The 26724-nt window shown below is 48.5% G+C and overlaps 1 protein-coding gene across 1 annotated transcript in view; it reads right to left on the bottom strand.

Moving 5' to 3' along the window:
• Positions 1-26724, bottom strand: part of Acsbg1 (acyl-CoA synthetase bubblegum family member 1) — a 56605-nt gene that overhangs the window by 15185 nt on the left and 14696 nt on the right. The window contains exons 2-9 of the mRNA XM_035444217.1: positions 24124-24186; positions 23946-24041; positions 20112-20206; positions 8378-8598; positions 7870-7958; positions 7490-7610; positions 501-581; positions 262-411 (exon numbers count right to left, since the gene is read on the bottom strand). Coding sequence (XP_035300108.1) covers positions 262-411; positions 501-581; positions 7490-7610; positions 7870-7958; positions 8378-8598; positions 20112-20206; positions 23946-24041; positions 24124-24186 — 916 coding nt within the window. The remainder of the gene's footprint in view (positions 1-261; positions 412-500; positions 582-7489; positions 7611-7869; positions 7959-8377; positions 8599-20111; positions 20207-23945; positions 24042-24123; positions 24187-26724) is intronic.

Here is a 26724-nt window from a genome sequence, read left to right on the forward strand (position 1 = left end):
ACTACCTCTGTAGAGATTCCCAGAGTATGTAGGCGCCCTCTCAGGCATTTCTACAGGTTCTGGGGACCTCTAGGGACAGGCCTCCCACCTGCTCCCTTCCCTTTCTCCTCTGCAGGGCTGTCTGTACCACAAATGGGCGGACATTCCTACTCCTCTAACTCCTTAAACTGAGCAGCCAGAGAGACTTCCACAGGCAGTTAAGTCAGGACCACAACCCAGAGTCACCCCCATCCCACCCACCCATCTGGACATTTGTCCTACATTGTCTTGACTCAGCATCACACCCTTGGGGTTTCCAGTGGTGCCTGATGTGTAGACCAGCACGCAGCACTGGTTGGGCTGCTGGGTATCAATGATGGTGTCTAGGGCCTTCTCAGGCATTTCTTGCCCCAGTTCCATGAGTTCATCCATCTGTGGCAACACAGGGCAGAGGAGTCTGTCTGAGTCGGCTGTGTAGGCACAGCCAGGCCCACTCATTACCCAGGACCCGCTATGCATACCGTGTACACATTAGGCATCTTCTTGGGAAGGGGGTCTTGGTATATGACCACTGCCTTTAGATGAGGCAAGTCTTTCCAGATCTGCATTGACAGGAAAACAAATTAGGTTTAGTAAGAAAATGGTCACATCTTGGAAACAGCCTCATCTGCATGTGTTGGTTTGTGGCAAAAGTTTCCTCTTCCTTCCTTTCTTCCTTTTTTTTTTTTTTTTTTTCTGAGACAGGGTTTCTCTGTGTAGCTTTGGAACCCGTCCTGGCACTCACTCTGTAGAGCAAGCTGGCTTCAAACTCACAGAGATCCACCTGCCTCTGCCTCCCGAGTGCTGGGATTAAAGGCATGCGCCACCAACACCCGGCCAAAGTTTCCTATTTCTGATCATTGACTCCAATGGAGCATCTCTGTCCATGGTTCCCCATTATGGGAACTTGGGTGCAGTGATGGTGGGGACCTCGGGCCTGACTGAACAAGTCACACAACAAAATGTTAGGCTGGTGCAGATGACAGAGACAGAGGTGGTATACAGGGAGTGCTAAACTCTAATATAGAGTGTCTCCTAAGTTACTAAGTGAGAAAGATGTGTGCCTCCAGCATGGCATCTTCACCCGAGGAAGGAACGCAGTGTGTACATACATGAATAATGTACACACATACAAGCAAGAGGCACTTGTTTATGATTGCCACAGGGGACTCTGGAAGGTTAAAACTAATTAACCTGACTTCCTACAGGCAGAGAGGGAACAAACACAAGAAGAAAAGGGAGGGGAAAAAATTCTTCAAGTGTAACATATGGTTTTGACTTTGGGATCATGTAAATATTATAATTATTTAACAAATACACTTATGAGTAAAAGAAAAGGATGATTCTCCAGTATATGAGACCAACCTGAAAGAAATGAATAAAACAGTCAAGTGTGGTGGTGTGTGCCTGTAACCTCAGCACTGGTGAGGCTGAGGCAGGAGGATCACAAGCCAGCCTGAGCTATAGAGTAAGATTCTGTTCAAACAAACAAACAAAAAACTAAAAGCCTCAAGCAGATACAAATGAAGACTACACATCAAGCTGGTGAAATACACACAAACATAAACACACACACACACACACACACACACACACACACACACACACACACACACACCTGCATCAAGGGTTTTTTGTCTTATTACTTGTGTGTTTTGTTTGTTTCCTAAAGATTAGGTCCCTTTATGTAGCCCTGGCTGTCCTGGAACTCACTCTGTAGACCAGGCGAGCCTTGAACTCACAGAGATCCCTGCCTCTATCTCCCAAGTGCTGGGACTAAAGGTGTGTGGTGCTGGCCCCATCAAGGGATTTTATACCTGAATTTTGATTCTTTGTTCCTAGGGGAAGAGCTAAAAGAAATCTCAAGTCATCTAGCAGGGTTGTTGTTGTTGTCTTTTTTTTTTTTTAAAAAAAAAAAAAACCTCTGTGTGATCATGTGTATATACATTTTGCCATGCCCAGCTTTAATAAGGCCTGGGGGCACTTGGGTCCTCATGATTGTACAGCAAGCACTTCACTGGCCGAATAATTTTCCTAGCTCTCTCCCAGTTTCTTCTGCCTTTAAATGCTTTTTATTTATTATTATTGCTCGTATATGAGGAGTATAATCATGCTCATGTCATGGCATGCATGTGTCAGGTCAGACAACCTTGTGGAGTTAGTTCCTCATTGTTTGTGAGTTCCAGGGATCAAACTCAGGTCATCAGACTTATACAAGTGCTTTATCTGCTGATACATCTAGCCCCCTCCCGTGTGTGTGTATGTGTGTGTGTGTGTGTGTGTGTGTGTGTGTGTGTGTGTGTGTGTGTGTGTTCTTGAGTGTGCTCCTGTGAGAGCATGTGCATGTGCTTTTTAAGACAGGGTCTTATGTAATTCAGGCTGGTTTCAAACTTGTTGACCTTGAACTTCTAAACCCTCTCCCTCCACTTCCTAAGTGTTGATATTACATGTATTTGCCACCATGTCTGGCTTCATCAGTCTTATTCTGGCAATAGATCTATACTGTTATTTTGAAATTATTTGATATGTGTTATAGGATTAGATCAATGTTAGTAGCTTCTACAATTTTTAAGGGTAGATAAGAGAAATTCAAGAATAAAATTAAACAAAGTTAAATCCCTGTCATGTAATGTTTGAATCAGAGCTATCACTCTGAATTATGATTTAAATGGACACAGACAGACAGACAGACTGACACACACACACACAAACAATACACACACACACACACACACACACACACACACACACACACGCTCCTGAGAGAAATGAGTGAGATGAGCTCCTATGAACTCAGTGTTCTGTCTGAAGATGTGAGGGGAGAGGGAAAAAGAGCAGGGGGAGGGGAGGGGGGAAGGTGAGAATAAGGGAGGTGAGATAGAGAGAGAGTAGGAGAGGGAGGAAAGGAAGGGGAGGCATGTAGGATGCAGTGTTTCTTGAACTGAGGTGGGAGAGAGAGGAGTCAGGAAGGCAAGGTAGTTCAGATGAATGGTACAGAGAGCTACAGAAGGAAGAGTTCCATACATTCTCCTGAGGTCAGTGACTCTCTGACTGAACATGCCTGCTAACAGACATTTCATTGGTGAATGTTCATGAAACTGGAGACAGAGCAATGGTGGAGCCAGAGGAAGCAGGCCCTGCACAGGTGTCTTTGTGCCATGAAGCAGAGACCCAGAAAAGCCATGTCTTAAGGGGGTTGAGACTGAACTTCCCTTCAAAAAGTTTAGAGCAGAAAAAATTAGTTGTGGCATAATATAAAGAATTTTAATTATATTCATAATTGAAATCCCTAAGTATGCTTTAAAAATAAAGCTGGAGAATTATCTAAGTTAGGTTAAAACTATAAACCCACCAAGTCAATAATCTCAGTGAATTCAAAGCACGATACACACACACACACACACACACACACACACACACACACACACCCCTGTACATTCTCAGCACAAATGCAGAGACCTCACTATTTTCCTCTGAGGTTACTTGGTTTGCTTCTGTGAACCCCAGTGTGGGGTTTGTAGGTCTGTCAGTGTGCTGCTGTGGGTTCCCATCACAAGTGACATAGTATGCTGTCTGAAGGTACATTGTAACATGCTCAAGATGCATATCATAAAGTCTAGAGCAAACTCTGAGGTAAGAATTGCAGTGGAGATAGAATGTAATGTCAAACACAACACAAGCCCAAATGCAGAAGTCAGAAAGGAGCAAAGAACAAGTAGCCACATGGTTGATTAGTGACAATTCTTTTTTCAGACAGGACAAAAAGTTAAGACTCAAATAAATGTTGTGTGCAAAAGACTCATCGAAATTTAAAGACATAAAGTTATGTTTATTTACTTATGTCTGTCTAAATTGCATGGTTGGGTATGTGTGTGGAGGTCAGAGAATGATCTGAGGAAATAGATGGCTCCTTCCTTTTACTGTGTGGATCATGGAGATCAAATTCAGGTCACCAGGCTTGGAACATCTTTACATACTGAACCATCTTGACAGCTATTTTTCTTTTTCTTTGAGACAGGGTCTCATATATCCCAGGTTGGCCTCTAACTTTATATGTAATGAGAGAATGGTTTGAGCTTCTGTCCTTCCTGCCTCCATCATCTAAGTGCTAAGACTACAGTGACGTACCTACTCATCCAGTGAGAGCACACTGATAAGTATGAAACCTGATGATGCAGGCCCTGGCTCTGTTTTTACTTGTTTGAGAGTTTTGATAATACAAATTCTGTTTCAAACCTAAGGCAGTCATTTAACCGAGGTCCTGGGTCTGGACCTCAGGTTCTTCAGACAAACTCGAGAGATGGTTTGTCTCCCAGGCAGAAAATAGTAGGTAGCTTTTTAAGCTGTCCAGCCCTCCCCAGCCCGGCATGGGAGGGTTCAAAGAAGGTGTACCATTGGCTACAGAGCCTGTCAAGTTGGTTTTCCTTCTTCTAAGTGAGGGCTCAGTGAAACCACTGAACTAGGCCATTCCATGGGTGGGAAGGAGGTTTACAGTAAATATGAAACTGCCTCATGGCTATCAGGAGAGAGATAGAGAGACAGAGACAGACAGAGACAGAGACAAGACAGATACACACAGAGAGAAAGAGACAGAGATACACACAGAGAGACAGAGAGACAGAGAGGGAGACAGAGATACAGAGAGAGACAGAGACACACACAGAGACAGAGAGATAGAGAGATAGAGAGACAGAGACACAGAGAGACAGAGAGATAGAGAGGCAGAGAGAGACAGAGACAGAGATACAGACAGACAGACAGACACACACACACACACACACAGAGAGAGAGAGAGAGAGAGAGAGAGAGAGAGAGAGAGAGAGAGTAGCCAGAGGCATTTGGGGAGTCCAAAGCTGCATGGCTCCCTGGGCCAGGAGTGAGAGCGTAGAGGGGCAGATGTGCTTGCCAGTTTTAGAGAGAATGGTATAGTTGTGGAAAGGGAGGAGGCAGAACCTGGAAGTTTAGAGTGGGGAAAAGAGGAAGTGCAGGCTTTCACATGTGTTACAGGTAAATGTTAATGTTAATGTTAGTAAGGGGAAAAGAGTCTGCAGGTTAGCTTGGAGCTTTGATATGTATTACATGTATGTGCCAACAGGGAACTAGATGTCCCAATTGCCAGGAGTAGGGAAAGTGGCTCTTCCTGGCAGGCAGAGACATACTTCCCAGGCTTCTAAGGAATGCCATGTGAGCTTCTAACTTTCGGCCAGCCTGAGATGTGTGTGCGCGTGAGTGTGTGTGTGTGTGTGTGTGTGTGTGTGTGTGTGTGTGTGTGTGTGTCCACAGGTTGACAGCAGATGCCTTTCCTCAATCACACTCAACCTTATTTTCTGAGGTCTTTTGGTGAGCTTAGTCATGGGCTTCAGGATCTACCCACTTCCTCTACTTTCGCCTGTGCACACAGGCACTTGCTACAGTGCCTGGCTTTTCATGTGCGTGCTGCTGATCCAAACTCGGGTTCTCTTGCGTACCTGGAAGGCTCTTTACTCACTGAGACATCTCCTCCAGCCCAGCTAGACTGGTTCTTTAAAAAAACAAAACAAAACTCCTTCCTTCCTTCCTTCTTTCCTTCCTTCCTTTCTTCCTTTCTTTCCTTCTTTCTGTCTGCCTTTCTTTTTTGAGATTATAATATAATTACATCATTTACTCTTTCCCTTTCCTCCCACCAAATGTTTCCACAGACCCTTCCTTGCTCTCTTTCAAATTCATGACCTCTTTTTTCATTGATTGTTGTTTTTACACACACACCACTCCCACATACGTTAATACAGCCTGTTTAGTCTGTATAATGTTACTTGCATATATATTTTTTTTTTTCAGAGCTGACCATTTGTTATTGGACAATCGGTTGGTAGGTATGCTTGGCCCTGGGGAGGGTTGGTTCTCCTGCTCCCAGTATTCTCTAGGTGCCTGTAGCTTTTTGTGCTGGAAAGATTTACGATCCAGAGGATCAGGGAGTTTGCTGTGAGATTGTGTCTCATGGTAATGTCAGAGGCTATGCCAATCAAGTCTCTAAACCTGAGCTGAGCCAGGGCAACAATAGAAATGCTAATATGGCTGGTGCGGGGAGCTCCTGAGGCCTCCACCCTATGCAAGATTGGTTCTCTGAACCATCAAATCTTCAGACCTAAGTGGGCCTGAGGGAGCCTGGCTCTGTTCTGGGTTAGGCTGTGATGAGTGAGGCCCAGAAAATGACCCAATGCCTTGGGTGCTTCTAAGGCCACTGGGCTATCTGAGGACTTCCGGGTCACGTTAAATCTAAGGGCACTTTGGAAATGTCAGAAATAGATACATGCCCCTTGTGACTACTCCAGGAAAGACAAGGGAAGGCATTTTCCAGGGCCTCTCTGGAAACCTAGGACCCATGGTTTTAGCAGGTTGACTACTTAGCCCTCAGACCAAGAGTTTGGAGAAGGAGAGAAGGCTGCCTTTAGAGAGCTCAGCCCTCCTTGTCTCAGAGTATAGTCGGGGCCACATAATCTGTACCTATCTGTTCGCTCCCAATCCTCCACTTTCATCCAAGATAGACAAATGGAGATGCTCAGAGTGATATCCAGAAAGCAGGGCTCAAAAAAAAAAAAAAAAAAAAAAAAAAAAAAAGGGCCCTGTGAAGAGGCAGGACACTCCCTCACAAGTCAAGGAGCCACTGGAGAAACCCCTCCCAGTAAAACAGAAGGCCAGCGAAATGGAGTTTTCATAGTTACTCTAAACTGGTGTGAGAGGCTGTGTTCACATGTCCTAGACTAGAGCAAACTCTCCCACTTTCCTGGCCCCCAGCTCTACATTTCCCCCAGCCCCTCTTGGGGAGGAGTGGCGCTTAGCTTTCCTTGTTACACTAGTGTTTCCTAAGCAGACCTGGACTCTGGAGGCTTCCTAGGGGTTTTCTCACTGCTGTGAGCTAGTGAGTCTCAGGGAAGCTCACAGCCTCACCCGAGGGGACCCTCTCCAGGAGTTGGGCCTGTCCCAAGGAAGATCTCCACAGCCAAGTGACAACTACAAGCCCCAGCTTGCTTCTTCTTGGTTTAAGAGACTTCTCCATCAGAGAGGAAGGGAGGCACCTACTGTGGTCTCTCTGGAGACCGAGGTTCCATGGTTCTGGAAGGTTGACCACTTGACCTTCAGGAGCAGATGAGTGGCTAAGACCCAAGGAACATCTTCAGAGTGCAAACTAAGCCACAGAGGGCCCCAATATCTACAGCTCTCCCTTTAGGTAAGAACCTATCCAGAGGGAAAGTCGTGGTAGAAAGTGAGGCTGGTCAGGAGTATAAATGAAAGGTGTTATCCCCCCATCCCCACCCCTGTGTTCGTGTGTGTGTGTGTGTGTGTGTGTGTGTGTGTGTGTGTGTGTGTGTGTGTGTGTGTGTGTGCATATGAGCTGTAGGAGATAAGGATTCTCAATGGTCAAATACAAGCATCCTTCATACACCACACGTCCAGCCTCTAACCACACACCCACTGTTCCTTCCCGCCAAACCTTCAGTATCTTTTCCAGCTGCTTCTGTGTGTCAACCACGATGACATTGGCACGGCAGTCATGGGCGATGTACTGGCAGGCTTCTGGGGAGCTAGTGGTGTAGATGCCAGTGACAATGCCCCTGTAGGAGGCACAGGAAGATTCATGTCAGGTGCAGAGGAACCATTCCCCTCCCCACAGCCTCACGTCCTCCAACCCCGGGAGAGCTCCAACACCCTTAGTCATCTCAGCAGACAGGGATGGGAAAAGGCAGGCACAGAAGTGGGGGAGTATGAGATGCTGGGGAGTTGTAGAGGGCTCCCTAAAGAGATAATTACCCTCTCTGTACTTTTTGCCTACCACCAACCCCCAGGAGACCTTTCCCCTGCCCAGCCACTCACCCAGCAAACACCGTGCCCACTGCAGAGAAGAACCACTCTGGGGAGTTGAAGCCGAGGATCGCCACGCTGTGGGCTCTCTCCAGGCCGAGCTCCAGGTCAAAGGCAGATAGGCAGGTTAGCTACACAGAAAGGGTCTTTCCCTACCCCGCTGCCTCCCAGTAGACTGCAAAGTCCCCTCCAGGCTCATCCCAGAATCCACCCAGCTACAATACCTCCCGGGGGATCAGTTTCTGGCAGCCCTGTTGGCTCTTCCTAAGGCTTTCTGAGGAGCTTTGTCTACTTGATTTCTCAGCCTTTCTTGAAGGTGGCCTGGGGTAGAAGCTCCATAAATGTAACATTCTTAGCCCAGGGCCCAGAACATAGTGTTAGCCTAACTGATGGTGTGGAGTTTTACAGTGGTGGTTTCTAGGGACCTTGCCTGGTGGGGAGTTGGGGAGGAGGCCTATGAGAGCTCAAGCTAGAAAGCAGGTCCTAGGCGGAGAAAGAATGTGGAATGGGGGGCTTCTACCTTCAGGAAGCCTTTGGCGACTTTGCGGGAAATCAGGTAGTACTGGTAGTAAGAGATGCGCTCCCACTTGTTTCTGTGCTTGAAGCCCAGGGCACTGAGGTCCCCGTACTTATCCAGGGCCTCGTAGAACATCCGGTGCACAGTATAGGGAAGCTGTGTGCAGAAGGGTTCCAGGCGAAGGCGCACTCTCCCATCAGCCCGAGTTGTCCATAGTGCTTCTTCTGCAAGGGGGAAGATGAGCACAGTCTGGTCAAAGCTCCCTGGGTTGTCTGTAGGAGATCCAGTTCTGACCTGGGTAGAGGCTCCACACCTCCTGCTGTGGCTACTGACAAGCCAGGCCTGTGGTGAGCTGGAAGCAGCTTTCAGGAGGCAGTCTTGCTTGGCCTTGGAAGGCGAGCAAGGCTTAGGGATACAGCAGGGAAGAGGAGTGGAAACAACTGGAGGGAAGCCCCAGAGATGGACTTCTAAGTCATTCTGTGTTTTTATCAGGTTGGAGTTTGCCCGCCAAGGTTGGGATGGGCAGAAGCAAAGCTCACACCCACTCACAAAAGTAAAACTGTTTCTGGGCTCAGAGCTCCTCAGGCTCCCAGCAGCAGGTGGGGACAGGTCCAGCTGGACAGAAAGTCAAGGCTTTAGAGGCAAACTGGGGAGGAGAGGTGGGCTGAAAACCAACAGGCCTAGATCCCTAGCCAGCAGAGCCTGCAGGGCAGAGGACTGGCAGCAGAAGTCTGGACAGTCAGTTATGCTTGGATCTTCTCATTCCATCCTCATGGTGTGAATCGAGGCAGCCTTATGTCACACCTGGGCAGCTGTGGCCCAGACAGGTTTACTCACTTTCCCATTATCACACAGCAAAAGAGTGGCAGAGTCAAGACTTGAACTCACATGTGCCTGATGCCTCAGACAACAGTTTGGGAGATGGTAAGGGTGGAAACAGAGCCCAGAAGCAGGTATCTTCCTCTTGGATGAACTACTTAACAGGGTGGGTTGAAGAAAACACTACAGCCTGAGCCTGCCTCCTCAGAAGGAAGGAGGGGCATTTGTCATCCAGTATGAGGATCAGAAGGAATGACATATATGAAGGAGAGTTGGGTGCTCAGTAAATGTACACTCTCCCCCATTTTTCTGTTTGTAAAGGAAGTTTGCATGGGTACTCTGAACTCTTTTAGATCCTTTTGGCTTTTATCTGTTTGTTTGTTTGTTTTCAGGGTCTTGAAGGCCAGCCTCAAATTTACAATTTTCTTGCTTCTGCCTTCCAAGTACCGGGATTATGCTGGCTGGGCCTCCCTTCCCTGGGACAAGGGTGAGCATTCTAAAGATGAGAGTGAGCTGTCCAGGACCCCCATGAGGCCTCACTGCTGCTCACTGGCCACACACGTCTTACCAATTGTTAATCACCTGTGGAAGCCAACTCCTTCATAGTGCTTGCCTCAAGGCTGGCATCAACAGGGTGTCTTGCCTCTGGTCCTGTCTGACTTAGACAAGCTGACCAGATGCCCTCATCCTTCTTAGATAACCTTCTTAGGCTGCAAATAGACTTTGATGTTGGCAGAAAGAGGCAGAGCTCACGGGGCTGAGACAGGAGAACATGTCTAGGCCCAGTCAAAAGGAATTATGAGGGACGGGACATGGCAGCCTATGAGAGATACAGGCTGGGCCAGGGGATACAGGCCAGGGGAAGGCACCAGAGAGAAGGCTTTATTGTGCCCTGTATTGGCAGAAGCCAGAACACATTGTTTGCCACCCTCCCCCTTTCCCAGACCAACTCCCTGTTGCTGCTGTTGCTACAGCTCATTGCCCATAGGGTGGAGGTGTAAGTCTTGTTCCAATGTCCTGGCCCAGCAGCCCCAGTCCCCCCAACCCTACCCTTTGCAGACTCCATCCACTAATCCGTAAGCTGAAAAAGAGTCAGGCTAACTTGGGTACTAAGCCTTGGCCCTGTCATTCCCTGCTGTGACCCTAATAAATGATCTTCCTCTGGACTACACTGTAATCATGGGGGGTAACGAGGGGTTAGTGAGGACAGAAGCTGATGCTCAGGCAGTGATGGTGGGAAGGAAGGCTGTGTCAGTCCTATCGGGAGACAGTTTAACAATTTCTCAGAGAGTTACTACACCGCCCATCATTGTGCCTCCTAGGTATCTTCTCAAGAAAAACAAAAACATGTGTCCCCTCAAACACTTGTTTGTGAATGCTCACACCAATATAATTTATCAGTCCAAGAGGGGGAAGAACTCAGATGTACACAGACAGGTAAGTGAAGGCATGATGTACTCGATACGATGGGATCCATTTCTACTCTAAGAAGGAACAAAGTACTGATTCCTGACTTGAACAGGGAGACAGCTCAAACCATGTTCAGTGAAAGAAGCCAGATGCAAAAGACCAGGCACTTCGTGATTCCAGTTGTAAGAAGTGTCCAGAAAAAGACTAGTTTGTTGCCTAAGGCTAGGGGTGGGAATGAGAATGACCACAAGAAGAGTATCAGGAATCTTTTGGGGTTGGTGAAAATATTCTAAAAGTGAATTGAAGTAATAATTACAGAACTCTGTAAATTTCTAAAAATCATTGAACTGAGCCTGGCAAGATGGTTCAGCAGGTAAAGGCGCTTGCCTAATGACCTGAGTTCAATTCCTAGGACCTACACACTGGAAGGAAAGAACTAACTCCTGCATGTTACCTGTGTACCATTGCACTTTCACATGCCCAGCCTACACACATATAATACATAAGTAAATTAAAAAAAAAACAACCTTTGGATTGCACACTTACAATAGGCAAATTAAATGGCATATCTATACCTTAGTGAAGTTGCTTCTAAAATAACTAAAGGAGGAAAATAAATGGGAGAAGGGATGGCGATGCAGCTAAGTGGGCAGGGTGCATACACCAAGCCCTGGATTCAGTCTCTGGCACTACATAAATCAAGTTTGGTAGTACATGCCTATAAAACCAGCTCAAGAAGTAGACATAGCTGGATCAGAAGTTCAAGGTCGTCCCTAGCCAGGGTCGTCCCTAGCCATAGTAAGTTTGAAGGCAGCTTGGGCTGCATAAGACCCTGTCTCAAAAAAATAAAATAAAATAAAATAATGTTGATCTTCCAAACAGAGCAAGGACCCAGAAGCTGGTGTGTTTAGTGTGTGTGGAGCTGGGCACTCAATTTCTATCTTCCTGGCCGCCTTTCCCTTCCCAGGGGAACAGAAACTTCTGACTTTTTGGACCAGAAAAAGTGGCCTCCTCTGATCTCTCCTAGAAGCCCATGCCCCACTGCACCTGTTCCCCTAGCTGCCAAGACGAGCAGAGGTAAGCCTCAGTCTTGTGATCATTGCTAAAGCCTCCCTCAAGCCAAGACTTTTCTTCCTTCTTTTTCTCCATGGACTGGAGATTGAAGCCAGAGCCCTGTGCATGCTAGGGCAGGTGCGCTCCTGCTGTACTGTATCCCCAGTCCAAACCAAGAGGCTTAACGTTAAGCAGTTATAATCTCTCGTTTTAATGACAAAAATGGAATACTTCCTCTAAGAAATATGAAATGGCCCAGAGACCTGTGCTGTGCAGAAGTGGGTGGCCTCCTTATCCAGACAGCAAAAAGAAGTTGGTTTTTATTTGGCTGTTGCTGCTGCTGGGTTGGTTTGGTTTTGTGTGCTGCTGGGGGGGGGGGGCGGCTAAGCGCTATACGCCAGCCTACCACTGAGCTACAAACACAGCTCAACAATGCAGTCAGTGTTCATCCAAAATGAAGTGGGGCAGGGGAGGGAAAGATCATGCCATTTGAGTAATTAACCAAGGAGGGAAAACTCAAAATGCCCTTGAGACTCTCATGGCTCATGTGTCAACATCATAATAAATAATGCACAGTAATAAATAATGAATGAATGAGCGCCCCAGGAATGAGGACTTGCCAGTGGAACCCACAGCACAGTCTTCATTCCCACAAAGAAAGGGACCCTCTTGCTTTCTTTGAGACCCGGGGCCTCCACTTGCACCTTCAGTTTCTTTGCCTTTGAAGGGGAACCTGAACAATGTGACATGTCTCTAATCTGAGAAAAGCCACAAATTTTGAGAGAGCACAATTAATAACAACATGTACTTTTGAAAACGGATGAGTAGATTCTGCATTCTCAGCACAAAAAGTTTCGTCTGTGAGACAGTGCATATGTTAACAGTCTCAATTTATCCACCGCACACTCACTATATATGGTTTTAAATTTGTCAATTAAAAATTTTGAGGGGGAAAATCTATAATGCAAGGACAATAATTGTGTCCCCAAGCCTTTATGTCAGAGAGGGAACAGGGATTGGTAGGGATCACTAAGGAAACGGAAGAGGATGTGCCACACTAAAAGAGGGCCTTGCTCCTCACTGGTAGAATTTGGTGCAGGCAGGATGGTGTGGTGATTTGAATGAGAATGGTCCCCTTAGGCTCATATGTTTGAATTCTTGCTCCCCAGTTGGTGGGGCTGTGTGGGAAGGAGTAGGGTGTGGCCTTGTTGGAGGAGGCATGTTACTTAGGGTGAGTTTGGAGGTTTCAAAAAGGTCTCACCATTTCCAGCTAGTGCTCTCTCTTCCTTGTGCTTGCAGATTGAGATATAAGCTCTCAGCTGCTACCCCAGCACCCTGCCTGCCTGCCTCCTGCCATACCCCCTGACATAATGATCATTACATGTAACCCTCTGGGACCATGAACCCCAAATTAAATACTCTCTTTTGTAAGTTACTTTAGTCATGGTGTTTTATCACAGCAATAGAAAAGTAACCAAGACAAATGGATACCAAAAGTTACAATAAGAAATCAGAATATGTGTGTGTACATTTTTATTTGAACATTAAAATATCTAAAAGATTATGTGGGTCAGATCAAACACAGTCATTAACCATGTATTCCAGGCCTTTTAGAGGATGAATATCTAGAGGCAGGATTCATTAATCAGGAAAAAAAGTGTTTTAAAAATATTGTTTTGATATTAGGGAATTTGATGCTTGGGGTTGAACACAACACACTCTGCCCCTGCTCCTGGTCTCCAGCCCCAGCCTTGCTTACATTTTTGGTGCACATTTTTTGACAGAATTCCCCATCTAATCCCTTCTGTCTTGTTTCTGTTTTAGCTCCTGGAGCCTATGCTTTCGTGTGCTTGGCTTACCCAGTGCTTGAGAGGAAGGCAGACAGAATGGGAAGAGAGGAGGAGTTGGTTGGTCTTTACTCCCTCTCAGTCCAGCTGTTTCATCACACAGGCCAGAGCCCTAGTCTTGGGGAACTATGCTACAAGAACAGGGCTTTCTAAGTAGCAGCATGAATCTTTCTGGCCCTCTTTTCCATAGGCCCAGTTAAGTCAGTAGGCCCTTTAGATTGGCCAGAACAGAAAACCTGGGGAAAAGGGTCTTCCCCTCCCCTCCCTGAGGCCCAGAAAGAGGTCACCATGGTCATATGAATTGGATGCTGTCTTATATGCCCACAACCTTCCATCATCTAGCTAAAGCCATACGTCTCAGGGAGGCTAAGTGGCAGCAGAGCTGGGTGGCAGAAGCGTGGTTCACAGCCATACTGCCTGACACTTAGATGGTCCTTATCTGGTGTACTGTCCCTCATAGTGGGCTTTTCTATAAACCTGGTTTCTGTATGTCCTCTGGGAAGAGATAGTTGTTCCTGCCCAAATCCTGTCTTGGTGACCTTGGACTTCTTTCTAGCTGATAACTTGTCCCACATTTCTCAAGCTTCCAAAATGACCTTTCTGAACCCAAATCAGATCTGCTCAAAATCTTCCTTTGAGCTCATGGGCCACAGTGTGTTGGCTAGCCACCCCCTCTCACAGGCTATCCTAGCCTCAGTGACCCCTTCCTTACAACCTGGGATGTTTCCAAGCCCCTCTGCCTCCTTCCTCGGTACTTTTATGCATGTTGTGACTCTAGCTGGAAGACCCTTCACTCTACTACAGGGACACATTCTGTGTTACTTCAATACCTAAAGGCCTCTTCTCTGTGCCAGGTTGCTAATACTCAGGATCCAAAGAGGCCACGAGTATGGCAAGCAGGAGAGGCAGGTGTAGCCACGGCTCAGCACCCAGTTAGCTTGGACATGGAGATTTCCAGTACTCATAGAAGAACAAGTTGGCCTCTTTCTCATCCTAGTAGAGGACTGGCCTGAGTAACTGTGTGTCAAAGAGATGCAAGGCTTTATCTTTCTATGTCACCTGGTCCCAGAGGATAGTGTGATGACAGGGCAGCGAATGATGCTATCTAAATTCAGGTGGAGAGGACCCACAAACCCGTAGAGCAGCACATACCAGACCAAGATGCAAACAATAGGGTCTGGTAGAAGGAACTTACACTGGCCAATAACCCTCTGGTTTGAGTCTACCACAGGTCCCTGACCCCTGGGTTTCTGGTGCCAGCTAAGAAGCCTGCCCTTGGACTTGGGAATAGAAAGGTGAACAGAGATCTGGGGTACCTCTTCCCCAATCCCTCCTATCTGTATTTCCTATTCCCAAGCCTGTGCAGACACAGCCTTCCTCCAACCTCTAGTCCTATAGCCAAGGGAACAAACTGGACAACAAGTTAAAAGGCCTGAGCCTAGGTCTTAGCTATTGGTGTGGTGTAACAAGTCTTTACACCAAGTCGCTGGAGCCCTGCCACCACATGGGCACCCAAAATAGTGTGGTATGTTGAATGCAGGCCAGAGAAGTCAGAAGGGTCCCATGGGTGCCGGGCCTGGACAGTAAATAGTCCTGCTACCTTGGCCAGATGAGTAAAAAAGAGCTTCAAGCTTGGCCATGTGCCCATGTATCACTGTGCAAGAAGGCAGTACAGTTAGACTACTCCAAGTAGGTAACAACTGACCCAATGAGAGCTCTTCCTCTTTCCCTCCCTCCCAGAAGTGACCACCTGAGATCAGGATAGACAAGCTGAGAGGGCAAGGTATTCAGAGTCACTCCATAGAAAGCGAAATATGCAGAAACAAAGCATAGGCAGAAGCAGCAAAGCCGAGGGAAGCTGGATCCTGTTCACTGGGGACCACAGAAGTCCTCATTTCCCACTAGCCTCTTCTTATTCTTTTTCTCTTCCCATGTCCTCTAGATAAATGCTATTTATAGCATTTCATCTCCTGAAGCATCTCACCTGCCTGCCACCTTTCATTCCTGATTCTCCTAGAAGGAAGAACCCGAGCAGCAAAGACACAGGAGGGCTCCATTGTTGGGAAGGGTGTCACACAATGTAGGACACGAACTGATGATTTTACCAAGGGTGGCTGACAATGCTGCCTCACAGAAGGAGTGTTCCTCGAGTCAGCAATGATATTCTTAAGACATCGCTCAAGTGAAACAATGAGACAAATACAGCAAGCCTACAGCAATGGGCCACCTTGTGTTCAGTTGCAAACAGCCTCAATGTCTAATAGAGATTAATCAGCTGCATCGTGGGAATCAGGGGTTCTTAGACAGTCATTGAAATAAGATATTAAAACACTTAATGACACAAAGTTGATGCTTGATGCTCATGGTTGGTGGGACGATGCCACCCAAGCATGAAGATCTGGGTTCAAATCTCCAGCACCCATGTAAAAAGTCAGACAGTGTGGGAGGTATCTATAACCCTGGCACTGTGGGGGTGGACTCAGGTGGCTTTCCCAAGCTTACTGGCAAGACAGAATATCTAATCTATGTACTCTGAGTTTAGTTAGAGACCTTGTCTCAAAAAAAAAGTAGAGTGCAAAGGCATTCAGTGTGGCTTCAATACACACATGTTACCCACATGCACACCTGTAAACAACACATACATACACAATTATCTTAGTTTATGAGAGAGAGAGGAAGGTAAGGTAAGAGGGAGGGAGGGAGGGAGGGAGGGAGAGAGGGAGGGAGAGAGAGAGAGAATTTGCTTCTGAGGAGGAGATTGAATCCCAGGGGAGCTATGGATGGGCCAAAGTCAAAGGCAGGGTTGGGACACTATCTCCATTGGTCCTGGCATTTTTCTTGTGTTCAGTAGCTAGAAAGACTGTGCAATGAATGGAGGGTAGGTCCAGGGGCTATGGTAGGCTGCTCAGAGCCATGCAGGAGGGGAAAGATCATGAGCCAATTCAGGCTTGCTGTGAGTACCTCTATCTCCCTGTCTGGGGTGGTCTGCTAGGGACTGGAAAGACTTAGGGAATCAGGTAGGACTGCTGATACCCCTCAAATTTTAACAGGGCCACAACCCTTGGCTCTTTGCTATGCTTAGGTTAAGGTTAGTGCTGGGATAATAGCTATGATCCACAGCTAGAAGTCAGGTGAAACATCCATCACCCAGCAAGGTGCCAGGACCCCCATTGGAGAAGCCTCCGACAGCAACTCATATCACTCAATCTGCCATGTCAATGGAGCCAAGCTGCTAGGAAGCCTGTGCCAGATCCACAGCCCAGCAGTCAGCTGGTACTGCCTACCCCAGACCCAGGCTGCTGGACATGTGGGGTGGGCTTTTCCTGCCCCACTCACACTGTCTATTGCCTCCCTTTTCTTCCAGTACCTTTCATGTTGCTTCTCATCTTGGCCCGGCCCTGGCGGGGTGTTTTACAATCTACCCATTGTGCTAAAGGGTGCTGGGCAGGCAGGGAGGTGTGTGCTCCAGATTTTTGGAACAAAGACTTCTAAACAGTGGAGAAAAATCACTACATTTTCTGGGAAGGAGAAAAACTCCAGCACAGGGGTGGAAGGTGAGGGGTGGAGAACAGGGGACAGGGGGTGAGGGGTTGGGGGTGTTTCCTGTAGCCTGTGGGAATAGCCAGCCCCAGAAGCCAAGTATATTTGTCGGGGATGAGGTGGGGATGACATACACTGGAACTGAGGACAAGAGGTTCTCAGGCCAGTGACAGGGTTCTCTCCAAGACCACAGGAATGAAATCAGAACAGCCTCACGGCACAGCACAACACACACAGCTCCTCCCCAGATGACCTATGGAGAATCAATCCCAGGAGGTCTGCTCACACAGAGGTCCCATGAGGGCCTCTAGGTGGGTAGCTACAGGGGCACTTTTAGGGATATAGAAGGTGCAGAGGTCACATTGGTCTCAGGACATGAGGAGGGACAAGGACAAGGCACACAGGTCTGAGTGGCCTGTCCAGACCTTGGTGGTGTGGTCTAGATTATTCAGCTGAAAGTCCAGTGATTATGTTTCTCTGTACTTGGTAGGAGAGGCCCTGAAGCTGGAGGCTTTTGCTAGGCTTCTCTGTGATTGTTCAAGCCCTGAGTGACCATAGGTAGATGCCTGCCATCCCAGAGCCTTGGTTTCCTGTCTGAATAACAAGGAAAAACATATAACTACTATGAGTTCCTTCCAGTTATTGCTCTCGGGTTTTTAGCCAGCTTGGAAGACACATAGGAGACTCTGGGCTGAAAGCATCTCTGTAGATGAATGAAGTCTAGAATTTTCCTACCTGCCCTGAAAAGGAAGTCCCCAGAAGAGAGCAGAGGGCCAGGACATCAAGCATTGTCTGAAGAATGTCTAGGAGAAGCCACACACCTTGACTCCTGGGAAGGTCTCTCCAAGTACATCTCAGAAGCGTCTTTGGCTGACAGGGCTGGGATTACCTCCTGTTTCCATCTTACAGATGAGGAAGCACTTCTACCATTTCTCCAGATCTCAGGGGAGGCCTTCCCATTTCCCCCAATCCTATTCCCACAAAGGCTAATGTAAGAGCTGGACCCCTCCCTGATCCCCAGCTTCAGTCTATGAGCTCCTAGACATAAGGCTGCTCCAGCCTAGGCACATGTAACAAGCCTCTTGGATAAGAGTGAGGGGGCAATGAAATGGTATAAATCCCTGAGGCCCTAAGGTCCTCTCTGGCCCAGGGACAAAGTAGGGCTGAATATTCCACTTCCCAATCCTAAACTTAGAGCTCCCCAGTAGGACTGGCAATTCCTTGGGGTTAGGGGTGGTGGATGGAAAGCTAGCTCCAGTCAGCACCTCTATCAGCTTTGTCCTTGGAAGCTGCTGTCCCTGGGTTACCTCCCTTTCTTCAGCTGGGGTTCATGTCCAATCTAGAAAGGGCTAGAGAGAAATGTGTCTCAGGCCCTGGCACAAGGCTGCCTTTGTGTGGAGGTCAGATTCCAGCATGGCTTGGCACCACTGCTCCCTGGGAGTCCAGCCTGGGGACTGGAGTATAGGACCCCCAAACCTCTTGGGAACTCAAGGAAACCAAAGCGCCTCTGCGGGGCCCACGCTGAACCCTGACTCCTGCAGGCAAGAATCCAGGAGCTCTGGAGCTAGGTGGTGGGAGGCTAGGACTGGTCTGACTCCTGTGTGTAACAGAGTCCAGAGCCAAAGAGACCAAATGGGCTGTTGCGAGGGCTACCTCTAGAAGGCTGTTTGGCTCACAGAAAACACTTCTGGCTGTGGAGACCTACACCTTTCACCCTAGCACTCAGGAGGTTGAGGCAGGAGGGTAGCAAGCTCAAGGACTTCTGGGCTACAGAGTGAGATGAGAGAGAAACAGAGAAAGACAGACAGACACACATAGAGAGAGAGAGACAGGGAGAGAAGAAAATTAGAAAGCCCCTAAAGCTCTCTGTGGGGTTTCTCTTCTCAGTTGGAAAGGGCATATGCACCATCCCCTCTGCTGCCAGGAGGGAGAAAATGTAAGTGTGCCTTCCTATCCTGGCCACAGTAACTGCTCAGCAAGGGGAGCTGTATTGCTGGAGAGGATTAGGGACTGGATCCTGTTGCTACCTTTTAGCCACTCTGGGGCTCCAGCAAAGTCCAGTCATCAGAAACACAAGGACAGAGGATTTGGGACAGAGGCCACAGGCTTCCTCAATTCTCTGGTCTGATTCTAATATCACTCTGTGTGTGGTTCAGGGACTTAGAAATGGCCCCTTCTTCCCTGCCTTGCCTCATTTCATACACTGCCACCCATGCTCCCAAACTTGTAGACACTTCAACCACAAGGAAAACACAGGCATACCCAAATGGAAGGCCATACAACAAAATACACCACCACTTCAAACATAGCCACTTGATAGCAATTCCCCTTCAATCTCAACCAGCTCCCCTTAGATGGCCACTGGGCTGTCTGCCTGTCTCGTGGAGGAGCCTACAACTAGCAGGCTCCTTGCTGGGAAGACCAACAACACAATGCTCAGCCTTGAAAGGTAACCCAGGCCAGGAGTGGTTACATCTCAAGGACAGCACGGAGAGTGGGAAGCTGGGAACCCCTGAGCTGGGCGCCTGTTGTTTCTTTTTTGATTTTGAAATGCTGCTTTTGTTACAATACTGTTCTGCACATAAAAGAGAACAAATACTGACATGATACAATTATCATCCAGATAAATTTTCAGGATGAATGATAACTGCCTTCCTTGAGGCACATTTATCTGAGGGGAAGGTCACAGAGAAAGCATGTGACAATCCAGCTTTCAAAACAAACTGTGCTAGCTTGCACCCATCTGCCTGCCCCATGCCCCAGTTAAATAGGTCCAAACTCCTAAGGTGTTGCTTAGCTGGCTGGGCCCCTTCCTGTCCATGGGCAACCTAAGCATGCAGGCCCTGCCTGCTAGAGTCTCCCCATTGTTGGCCTCCTTCCCAACCTTACTGAGGAAGGATTCAGACCCCAGTGATTTTCCATCATGCCTGGCCCTGACTGCAACATGGCAGTCATAAGTGAAGAGTTAGATGGGGGTTTCTGGATTGTGGACATAGCAAGATTTGGATGGACTCCTCCCAGCAGCCCCCACAACTCCCTCCAGAGACATTCCACTCATGCAAACTTACCTGAGGCATTTGATGGTGAGGCCTTCTCTGGAGCTGAGAGTTCAAGGCCATGACTTGGGGACTCTTTGGAGAGTGTTTGCCCATCAATTAAGGAGCTGGTGGGGAGGAGGGAGATGGGTAACATAGGTTAGAGTGTCCTGTGTTCTATCTCACTTCCTCCAGTCCCCTCCATTTCCCTCTGTAGGAGAGATCAAGTCCTGCTGTGTCCCAATTTGTTGTGTGTCTACCTGCAAGATCATGTCTCCCTTTGAGTCTTGGTGTCCCCATCCAGACTAGAAAAGGGTTGGGCTCTAGGGGACTCTGAGCTTCCATTCCAAGACAGTATAGACTTTAAGGGTTGGGCGAGGCCCCACCCCATCATTCTTCACACCTACTAGTCCTGGAGTTCCACTGGGAAGCTCAGAGTGGAGCCGGGGATGCTGCCAGAAGTCTTGGAATCCTAAAGGACTCCCTCATCCATGGTGTCTTCCTGCAATCTTAACTGATTACCCCGTGGAGAAGACATCAGCCAGGGAGAGCTGGGGTTTTGTCTGTCCTAGCTCTGTCTGGCCTCCCAGGCTAGGTGGCCCTGAGTAAGTGTCTTCTCTATCAGCTGCAACAGGCTGGTTCCTGGATCTCTGTTACCATCTCAGCCTCACTGTCCCCCAGCATCCGTCCTTCCCAGGGTTTACCTGGCCACACCTCACCTTCCTGGCTAGATGAGCAGAGGGATTTCAATACACACCCTCAAGACTACACAGGGCTGCAAGATTGTACAACAGCAGGGACACATACATCGTCGTCATAGCTATGTAAACAAAACCTACTGGAATTGTGTAGTGGGTAACCTGTATAGCTGGTCACAGATGCCCTAAGGGTATGACCCTGGCTCCAGGGAGTCCCATCTGTTTGTCAGGGTGGGGTTATCCCCATCCCTGCCCAGTTCCCAGGAAGCCAGGTCAATTACCTGCTTCGTACATTCGGCCTTATTCCTTGTTGGTACTGCAGGTTCAAACTAAGTTTTCGAACACACCCAGGCCCACCTGGCAGCAGTCTGCTTAAGAACCTGAGATACGTGTTAAAGCAAAAGACATGGGAAGTTATGAAGGGAGAAGGATTGGAAGGGGAAGAAGGAGAGGACTCAGTTGGTCCTTTATATGTGCACACTGTGAGTAAGGCATGTTCCACAGGGCTGGAGCATCCCTTCTGTTGCTATGGTGACCTGGCACAGAAGGGGAGGACTGAGCTGTCTCCTTGTGCACACTGTGAACAAGGCTTGGGCCACAGGGCTGGAGCATCTCCTCTGTTGCTATGGTGACCTTCTTCAGAGAGGATGGGAAGGATGACAAAGCTGGGGTTTCTGATCATTCTGGATTTCCTGACTTCAGAGCATCTGTCACACCACGGTTCTCTAGGGATGCTGGATGGAAGCTGCCCCACTAGGGGACGAGGATGGTAATGTTACCAAACAAGCCCGTGAGCTCCCTTACTGAGGCGTGCCCTCGAAAGATGGGGCCTGGACAACAAGGCCAAAAAAAACCCCTGTGCTCAGAGCTGATCCCCTTTTGAAATCAAGGACAGGAGAGCCACCACAAAATTAGCCTGTAATTGCCCACCATCTCAACAGCCTCCTCTAAGCAGGTGTGTTTTTAAGTCCCACCTTTAAAGGTACAAGTGCACTTCCACTCCCAATTAAATTTGGGCAAACTGGTTCTGGCTTTCACAAAGCTAAACAGAGGAAATGAAAAGACAGCACCGGGAAAGCCAGAAGGCTAAGCTACTTATTCTGATGAGAGCCTTCTGGTTACAGAGGGAAGCCCTCTTCCCACAACAGGTCTTTCCTGAGCTCTGGCACCCAGTGCAGAAAGCTCCATCCTTATCTGGCCACCCTATGCTTCTCTCTCCCTTCAAGGGGACCCTGATCTTCCACCAGGACTTGGTGGGAGAGGACACCTCACTTACCCTTGCAGCTGGCCCACAGAGGGTCACATTCAACCCTCATGTCCTTGGCTTAAAGAATTTGGGGTATCTGGGTTAAGAAAAAAAAATCAAAAAGGAATTTTCCAGAAAAATTGAGCTGATCTCCCCTTGCAAGGGCCTTGGAGACTGAGGTCCTTCAAGGGACTATCACCTGATTTACAATGGGTTTACCATCCTTCCTGCTGATTTGGGGTTCTAGCTAGTGGCGGAAGTGGGTTCAACTGCATGACAGCCAGAGCCATCCACACAAATCGCCAGCATGGTACTGCCTCACACCGCTTGTGTGTTTTTAAACTCTTTCCTACATCAGTTTTTGCCACTGTTGATGTAGACTCCTAGCAAGGCAACAATTTATATCAGGACAGGAGGGAAGAGGGCTGGCTGTGCTCAGACTATAGGTTCTATCAAAAGAGAGGTCTCAAGATGGAATGGCTCATGTTTTCCTCAAAAGCCTGCTCTTCTTAGACTGTCCAGAATCTCTGTGGAGTCCTGGGTGGTAGAACACTCACCTAGCACGTGTGAGGCCCCACATTCAATCCCCTGCATTAACGGGGAAAAAATGAGGGCTCTCTTTTCTTTCCAGAAGGACAGGTGACCAGTGAATGATCCCATCAGGTGAGATGACACTGTGGATAGTAGGGAGCCTGGTGGCAGTGATCGACCTTTTATGCCTGTCATTCTGGAAATTAGTGAATCAGTGCTCTGGAAGCTGGCCCGTCTCCAGCAGGAAGTCACCTCAAGTAATAAAATGACAGTGATAGTGGGAGTAGGACCTGAGCTGACTTGCTTCTGTCTATGTTTTGAATTCCAGAGTGCAAGAATCCCAAGATGGCAAGAGGCCAGCTCCCTTTCACCCAGAGTTCTTCTCACATGAGCATGCTATTTGCTTTTCACAAAAACAAACCAACAAAACCCAGCGTTCTTTGCCACCTCCCCAGGTGTGCAGGGAACAAGAAAACCAAGGTATTGTTTGAGCAACTTGGTATGGTGCGAACAGGGCAGAGGCGTGTGGCAGAGCCTGTTCACTACCTCTCTCTTAACCATTATTCTACCTCGCCTGGTCGCCCAGACTCGCCAGCATAACTAGGGGGAACCATCTGGGTGCAGAGCCTCCCTAGCCTCCTTAACTCTTCCTCCATGAAGCCCTTCTAGATTCCCTCAACACTCTCTAGCTTGACCTTTGAAGGTCATACACAGGAAGTTCCTGGAATTTCCTGGAAATTCTTCTGCTCTCTGGCCATGAGTAATCACTGTGAAAGCTTCGTAAATGATGGTTGTATATACCCATCATATCATCACTGTATGACACATAAGTTAAGGAGAGCCCTGGCTTTCCGTGCCAGTCCCTCACAGTGATCCACTTCCTATAGATTCTTGTCAAAAATTCTTCCCAGTTAGCCCTGAGCAGTAATGCAGCTGGTGTTAGATAAAAGTTTTCTGGAAACAGCCTAGCATCAAGTCTGTTCATCTGTTAGGGTGCAACTAGCTTTTCAAGCTATATGCTGTGGTCAAATAGCCATGTGTTTCTGAGCCGTTTCTAACCCATATCCTATGCTATCATGAGAAGATGAGGTAAAAAGGTACTCGGTGTAGTCGTCTGTCCTCATTCCTGGTGAACTGCCACGGATCTCTTGAGAAGTAAGAAGACTTGACAGTGAGATGGGGAGGGTGAGTGAGTAGGGCAAAAAGTCTTAGACCCAGGCCTGGGACTCGGGTGCTGTGCTAAGTACTCCCCCATGGGAGATGGTGATAAGCAGGAGGCAGGAGGATGTGGTACCCTGGATCCTTACACAGTCCTCAGGATGGAGCTGGCAGACCTGAGAAGCAGCGCCTCGGGCATGGTCCCTGTGGGGTGGCTGCACCCCTCGAGCTCACCCAGGAGAGAGCGAGAACCTCAGAGGGCGTGTCTCAGCGTCCCCTGGGGAAAGCCACCGCAGCAGCCCCCAAGAGGCCCAACTCGACCAGACCGCCCTGCAACAGAGACACAGTGTGAGTCACACTGCCCAGGCCTAGCAGGGCAGGGGCAGTTGCCTTCCTTTGAGGCATGACTCACCACTGCTGGGGCTGGGTACCTGGCTGCAATTTACTGCCTCCTAAACCCACACGTTCCTTCAATCTGGGGACAACACAAACTCACAAGAGGTGGCTTCCGTGAGTTTCTGAGCTCACTAGTCTCTAGAGCCAATTGCTTGCCCACAAGAGCAAATCAATCAGATTTCCAGGACTTCTGTTTTGCAAAGATTGTTGACTGTCCACTAGCCGCTCTGGTACATGAAGTGTTCATCTCTCTCCATTCAGAGGCAAAGAGAAAACCAACTTCAGAAATCCTGAGAAAGTTCTTAATGGAGGTGTTGGTTACCTCACTACCACCCTTCATCCTAAAAACCCCAAAGACATGCAAGGGCTCCCTAAAGAAGGCTGAGTCCACACTTTGCCATCCTGTTACCTTGTTCACCGACCCCATATCCCAGCTCCCTTTAGGTCTATACAGAATGCCTTGTCTCAAAGATGAAGCTCCTGACAGCTCTCTCCAGTCCTTGCCCTGACCCCAGATCCCCATAGAAGACTCACAGCAAGGACTTGCCCAGCAGGCTCTGCCCCAAACTCCCCGCTCACCTTCCTCTTCCTTGAGACAGCAGATTCAGGGCTACATACCCCCTGCTCCTGCAGCTAAGGCATGGTGAATATGAGAACTGGCTGCTGAAGTGGCCTAGGTTCCGGGTGATGAGCCACAAGGGCTGGGCATGAGTGGGGACCCGCCCCAACCTGCCTTAGGGCTCCTGGTGAGGTGTGGCCCCAGATACCTCTGACCTACATGGCACAGGGCCCAGCTGCCCACCTATGTGGCTCTTACATAAGTGGGACGGGAAGCAGGACGGGTACCTGTCAGTGCAGTACTAGAGACAGCTTGTTGGCTTGGAGACAGCCTTGGAGAAATTACTCCTGCTCCTGGGCCTGTATGCCTGGGAGAGCCCACCTGGGGCCTCTGGGACTAGACCAGAAGATTGATTTGTTTGTTCAGTTTGGTTTTGGGGGTCCATTTTTACGGTTCCTAAGTACACATACCTTGTCAAGTAGGCTGAGCTGGGCTTCCTGTATCCTCGGTTCTATCTTGTAATGTCAGGGTTATTAATGGCCCCATTTTCCAGATGAGTAAATGCAGACCCAGAGAGCGCTAGACTTGCTCCTTGCTACACAGCCAGTAAGAGGCAGAGCCAGCGTGTTTAAGCTGGCTCTCCACAGCTGGAACTGAAGCCAGGATGCAGGGACACTGGTTTATCCGGCACTTGCATCACAAAATCAACCATTCTATCCACCTGCCTCAGACTGCCCTCCTCCATGGACCTTGCCCTTGGCTTTCTAATGCCTCCCACTCCCCACAACACTGGCACGTTTGCAGCTGCAGCGGCTCCTTTAGTACTCTCTAAAACAAGGGTCCTGCTGCCAGGGGAGCCTCCGACTGCCTCTCCTTCTGGCTTCTCCTTAGATTTCGCTGTTTCTTGTCCCTTTTGAGAAATCCAGCCATATCTTCATCTTTAATTATCCTCTGGGAGCTAAACTCCAAACCCCAAACGGCTCCTAGGCTGAGACGAGAGGCTAGAGGCATCCCAGTCAGTGGGAGGGAAGATTCCACAAGCAAGGCACAGAGACAGCCAAGGGGGCAGGAGATAGTTGGGAGGTCCTCTGCCACTTGGGTGACAGATAGCTACCAGCAGCCCATCTTCAAGATAATTCTAACCTTCATCCTGTTTTGACACCTTAACAGCTTCTTTCCCAAGGGGCCCCTGCCCACTGCTCCATCTTGTGACATCCAGGGCATTTCACTCTTCACTCTGAAACCTGCTGAGCTATTTTGAGAATCTTCTAGAAACCCACTGCTCATTCCATCCATAGACTTCCACACTCAGAAGCATGCTTCCTATTTGAAAAACCTGTGGGACCCCAGGAGTCCAGGCCCAGCCATATGAAAAGCCCTCAGAGTTTTCTCCCACCCAGAGAGCTAATAATGGAGTTCCTCTCCTTCCCCAGTGCTGGCTTAATGCTTGGGAGCAGCTCTGGGTCTTACTGTGGGGGAGGGGTGGCAACGGTAGCCTCATACCTAAGTTTTCAGGCTCCCTGGGTGGCTGAATATAGTTTCTACATTGATGAGGTTCAGGGAGCTTGGGAAATATGTAAGCCCCTTTCTAATCCTTTGAAAAACCCATCAGTGGGCCTCCTCCAGCTGAGTTCTACTTCTCCAAGCCACACTTGCTCCAAGATGTGGTCTAAGAGGGACCCCCTCCTGTCACATCTCATCCTGGAGCTGCTAGCTAGTCTAAGGCATTTAGTTAGAGTTAGCATTTAAGGACTAGAAATCACTAGGAAACTAAAATATCAACTCAGTCCTTATTCCCAGGGTTGGAAATAGCCTCTCCCTGTCCCAGTGACTGACAGCTTCTGGGGGGGTCCTTCCTTCTACCCTGGGATGTAATGCCTTCTATGTGCTAGATGCACATGTGGGCTGTATGGGCAGAGGTGGGCAAACTGGATATGGCTTAGAGATGGTGTGCTTGATGGCTGATGAGCATTATGTATTCAAGGCTACTGGGGGTGGGGATGTCATCAGTGACAGTCTTGGGGAGGGAGAAGAGAGAACGTTGAGTGGGGCTTAAGG

Source organism: Cricetulus griseus, chromosome 4 (genome assembly GCF_003668045.3).
Source record: "Cricetulus griseus strain 17A/GY chromosome 4, alternate assembly CriGri-PICRH-1.0, whole genome shotgun sequence".
In the NCBI taxonomy this organism is placed as follows: Eukaryota; Metazoa; Chordata; class Mammalia; order Rodentia; family Cricetidae; genus Cricetulus; species Cricetulus griseus.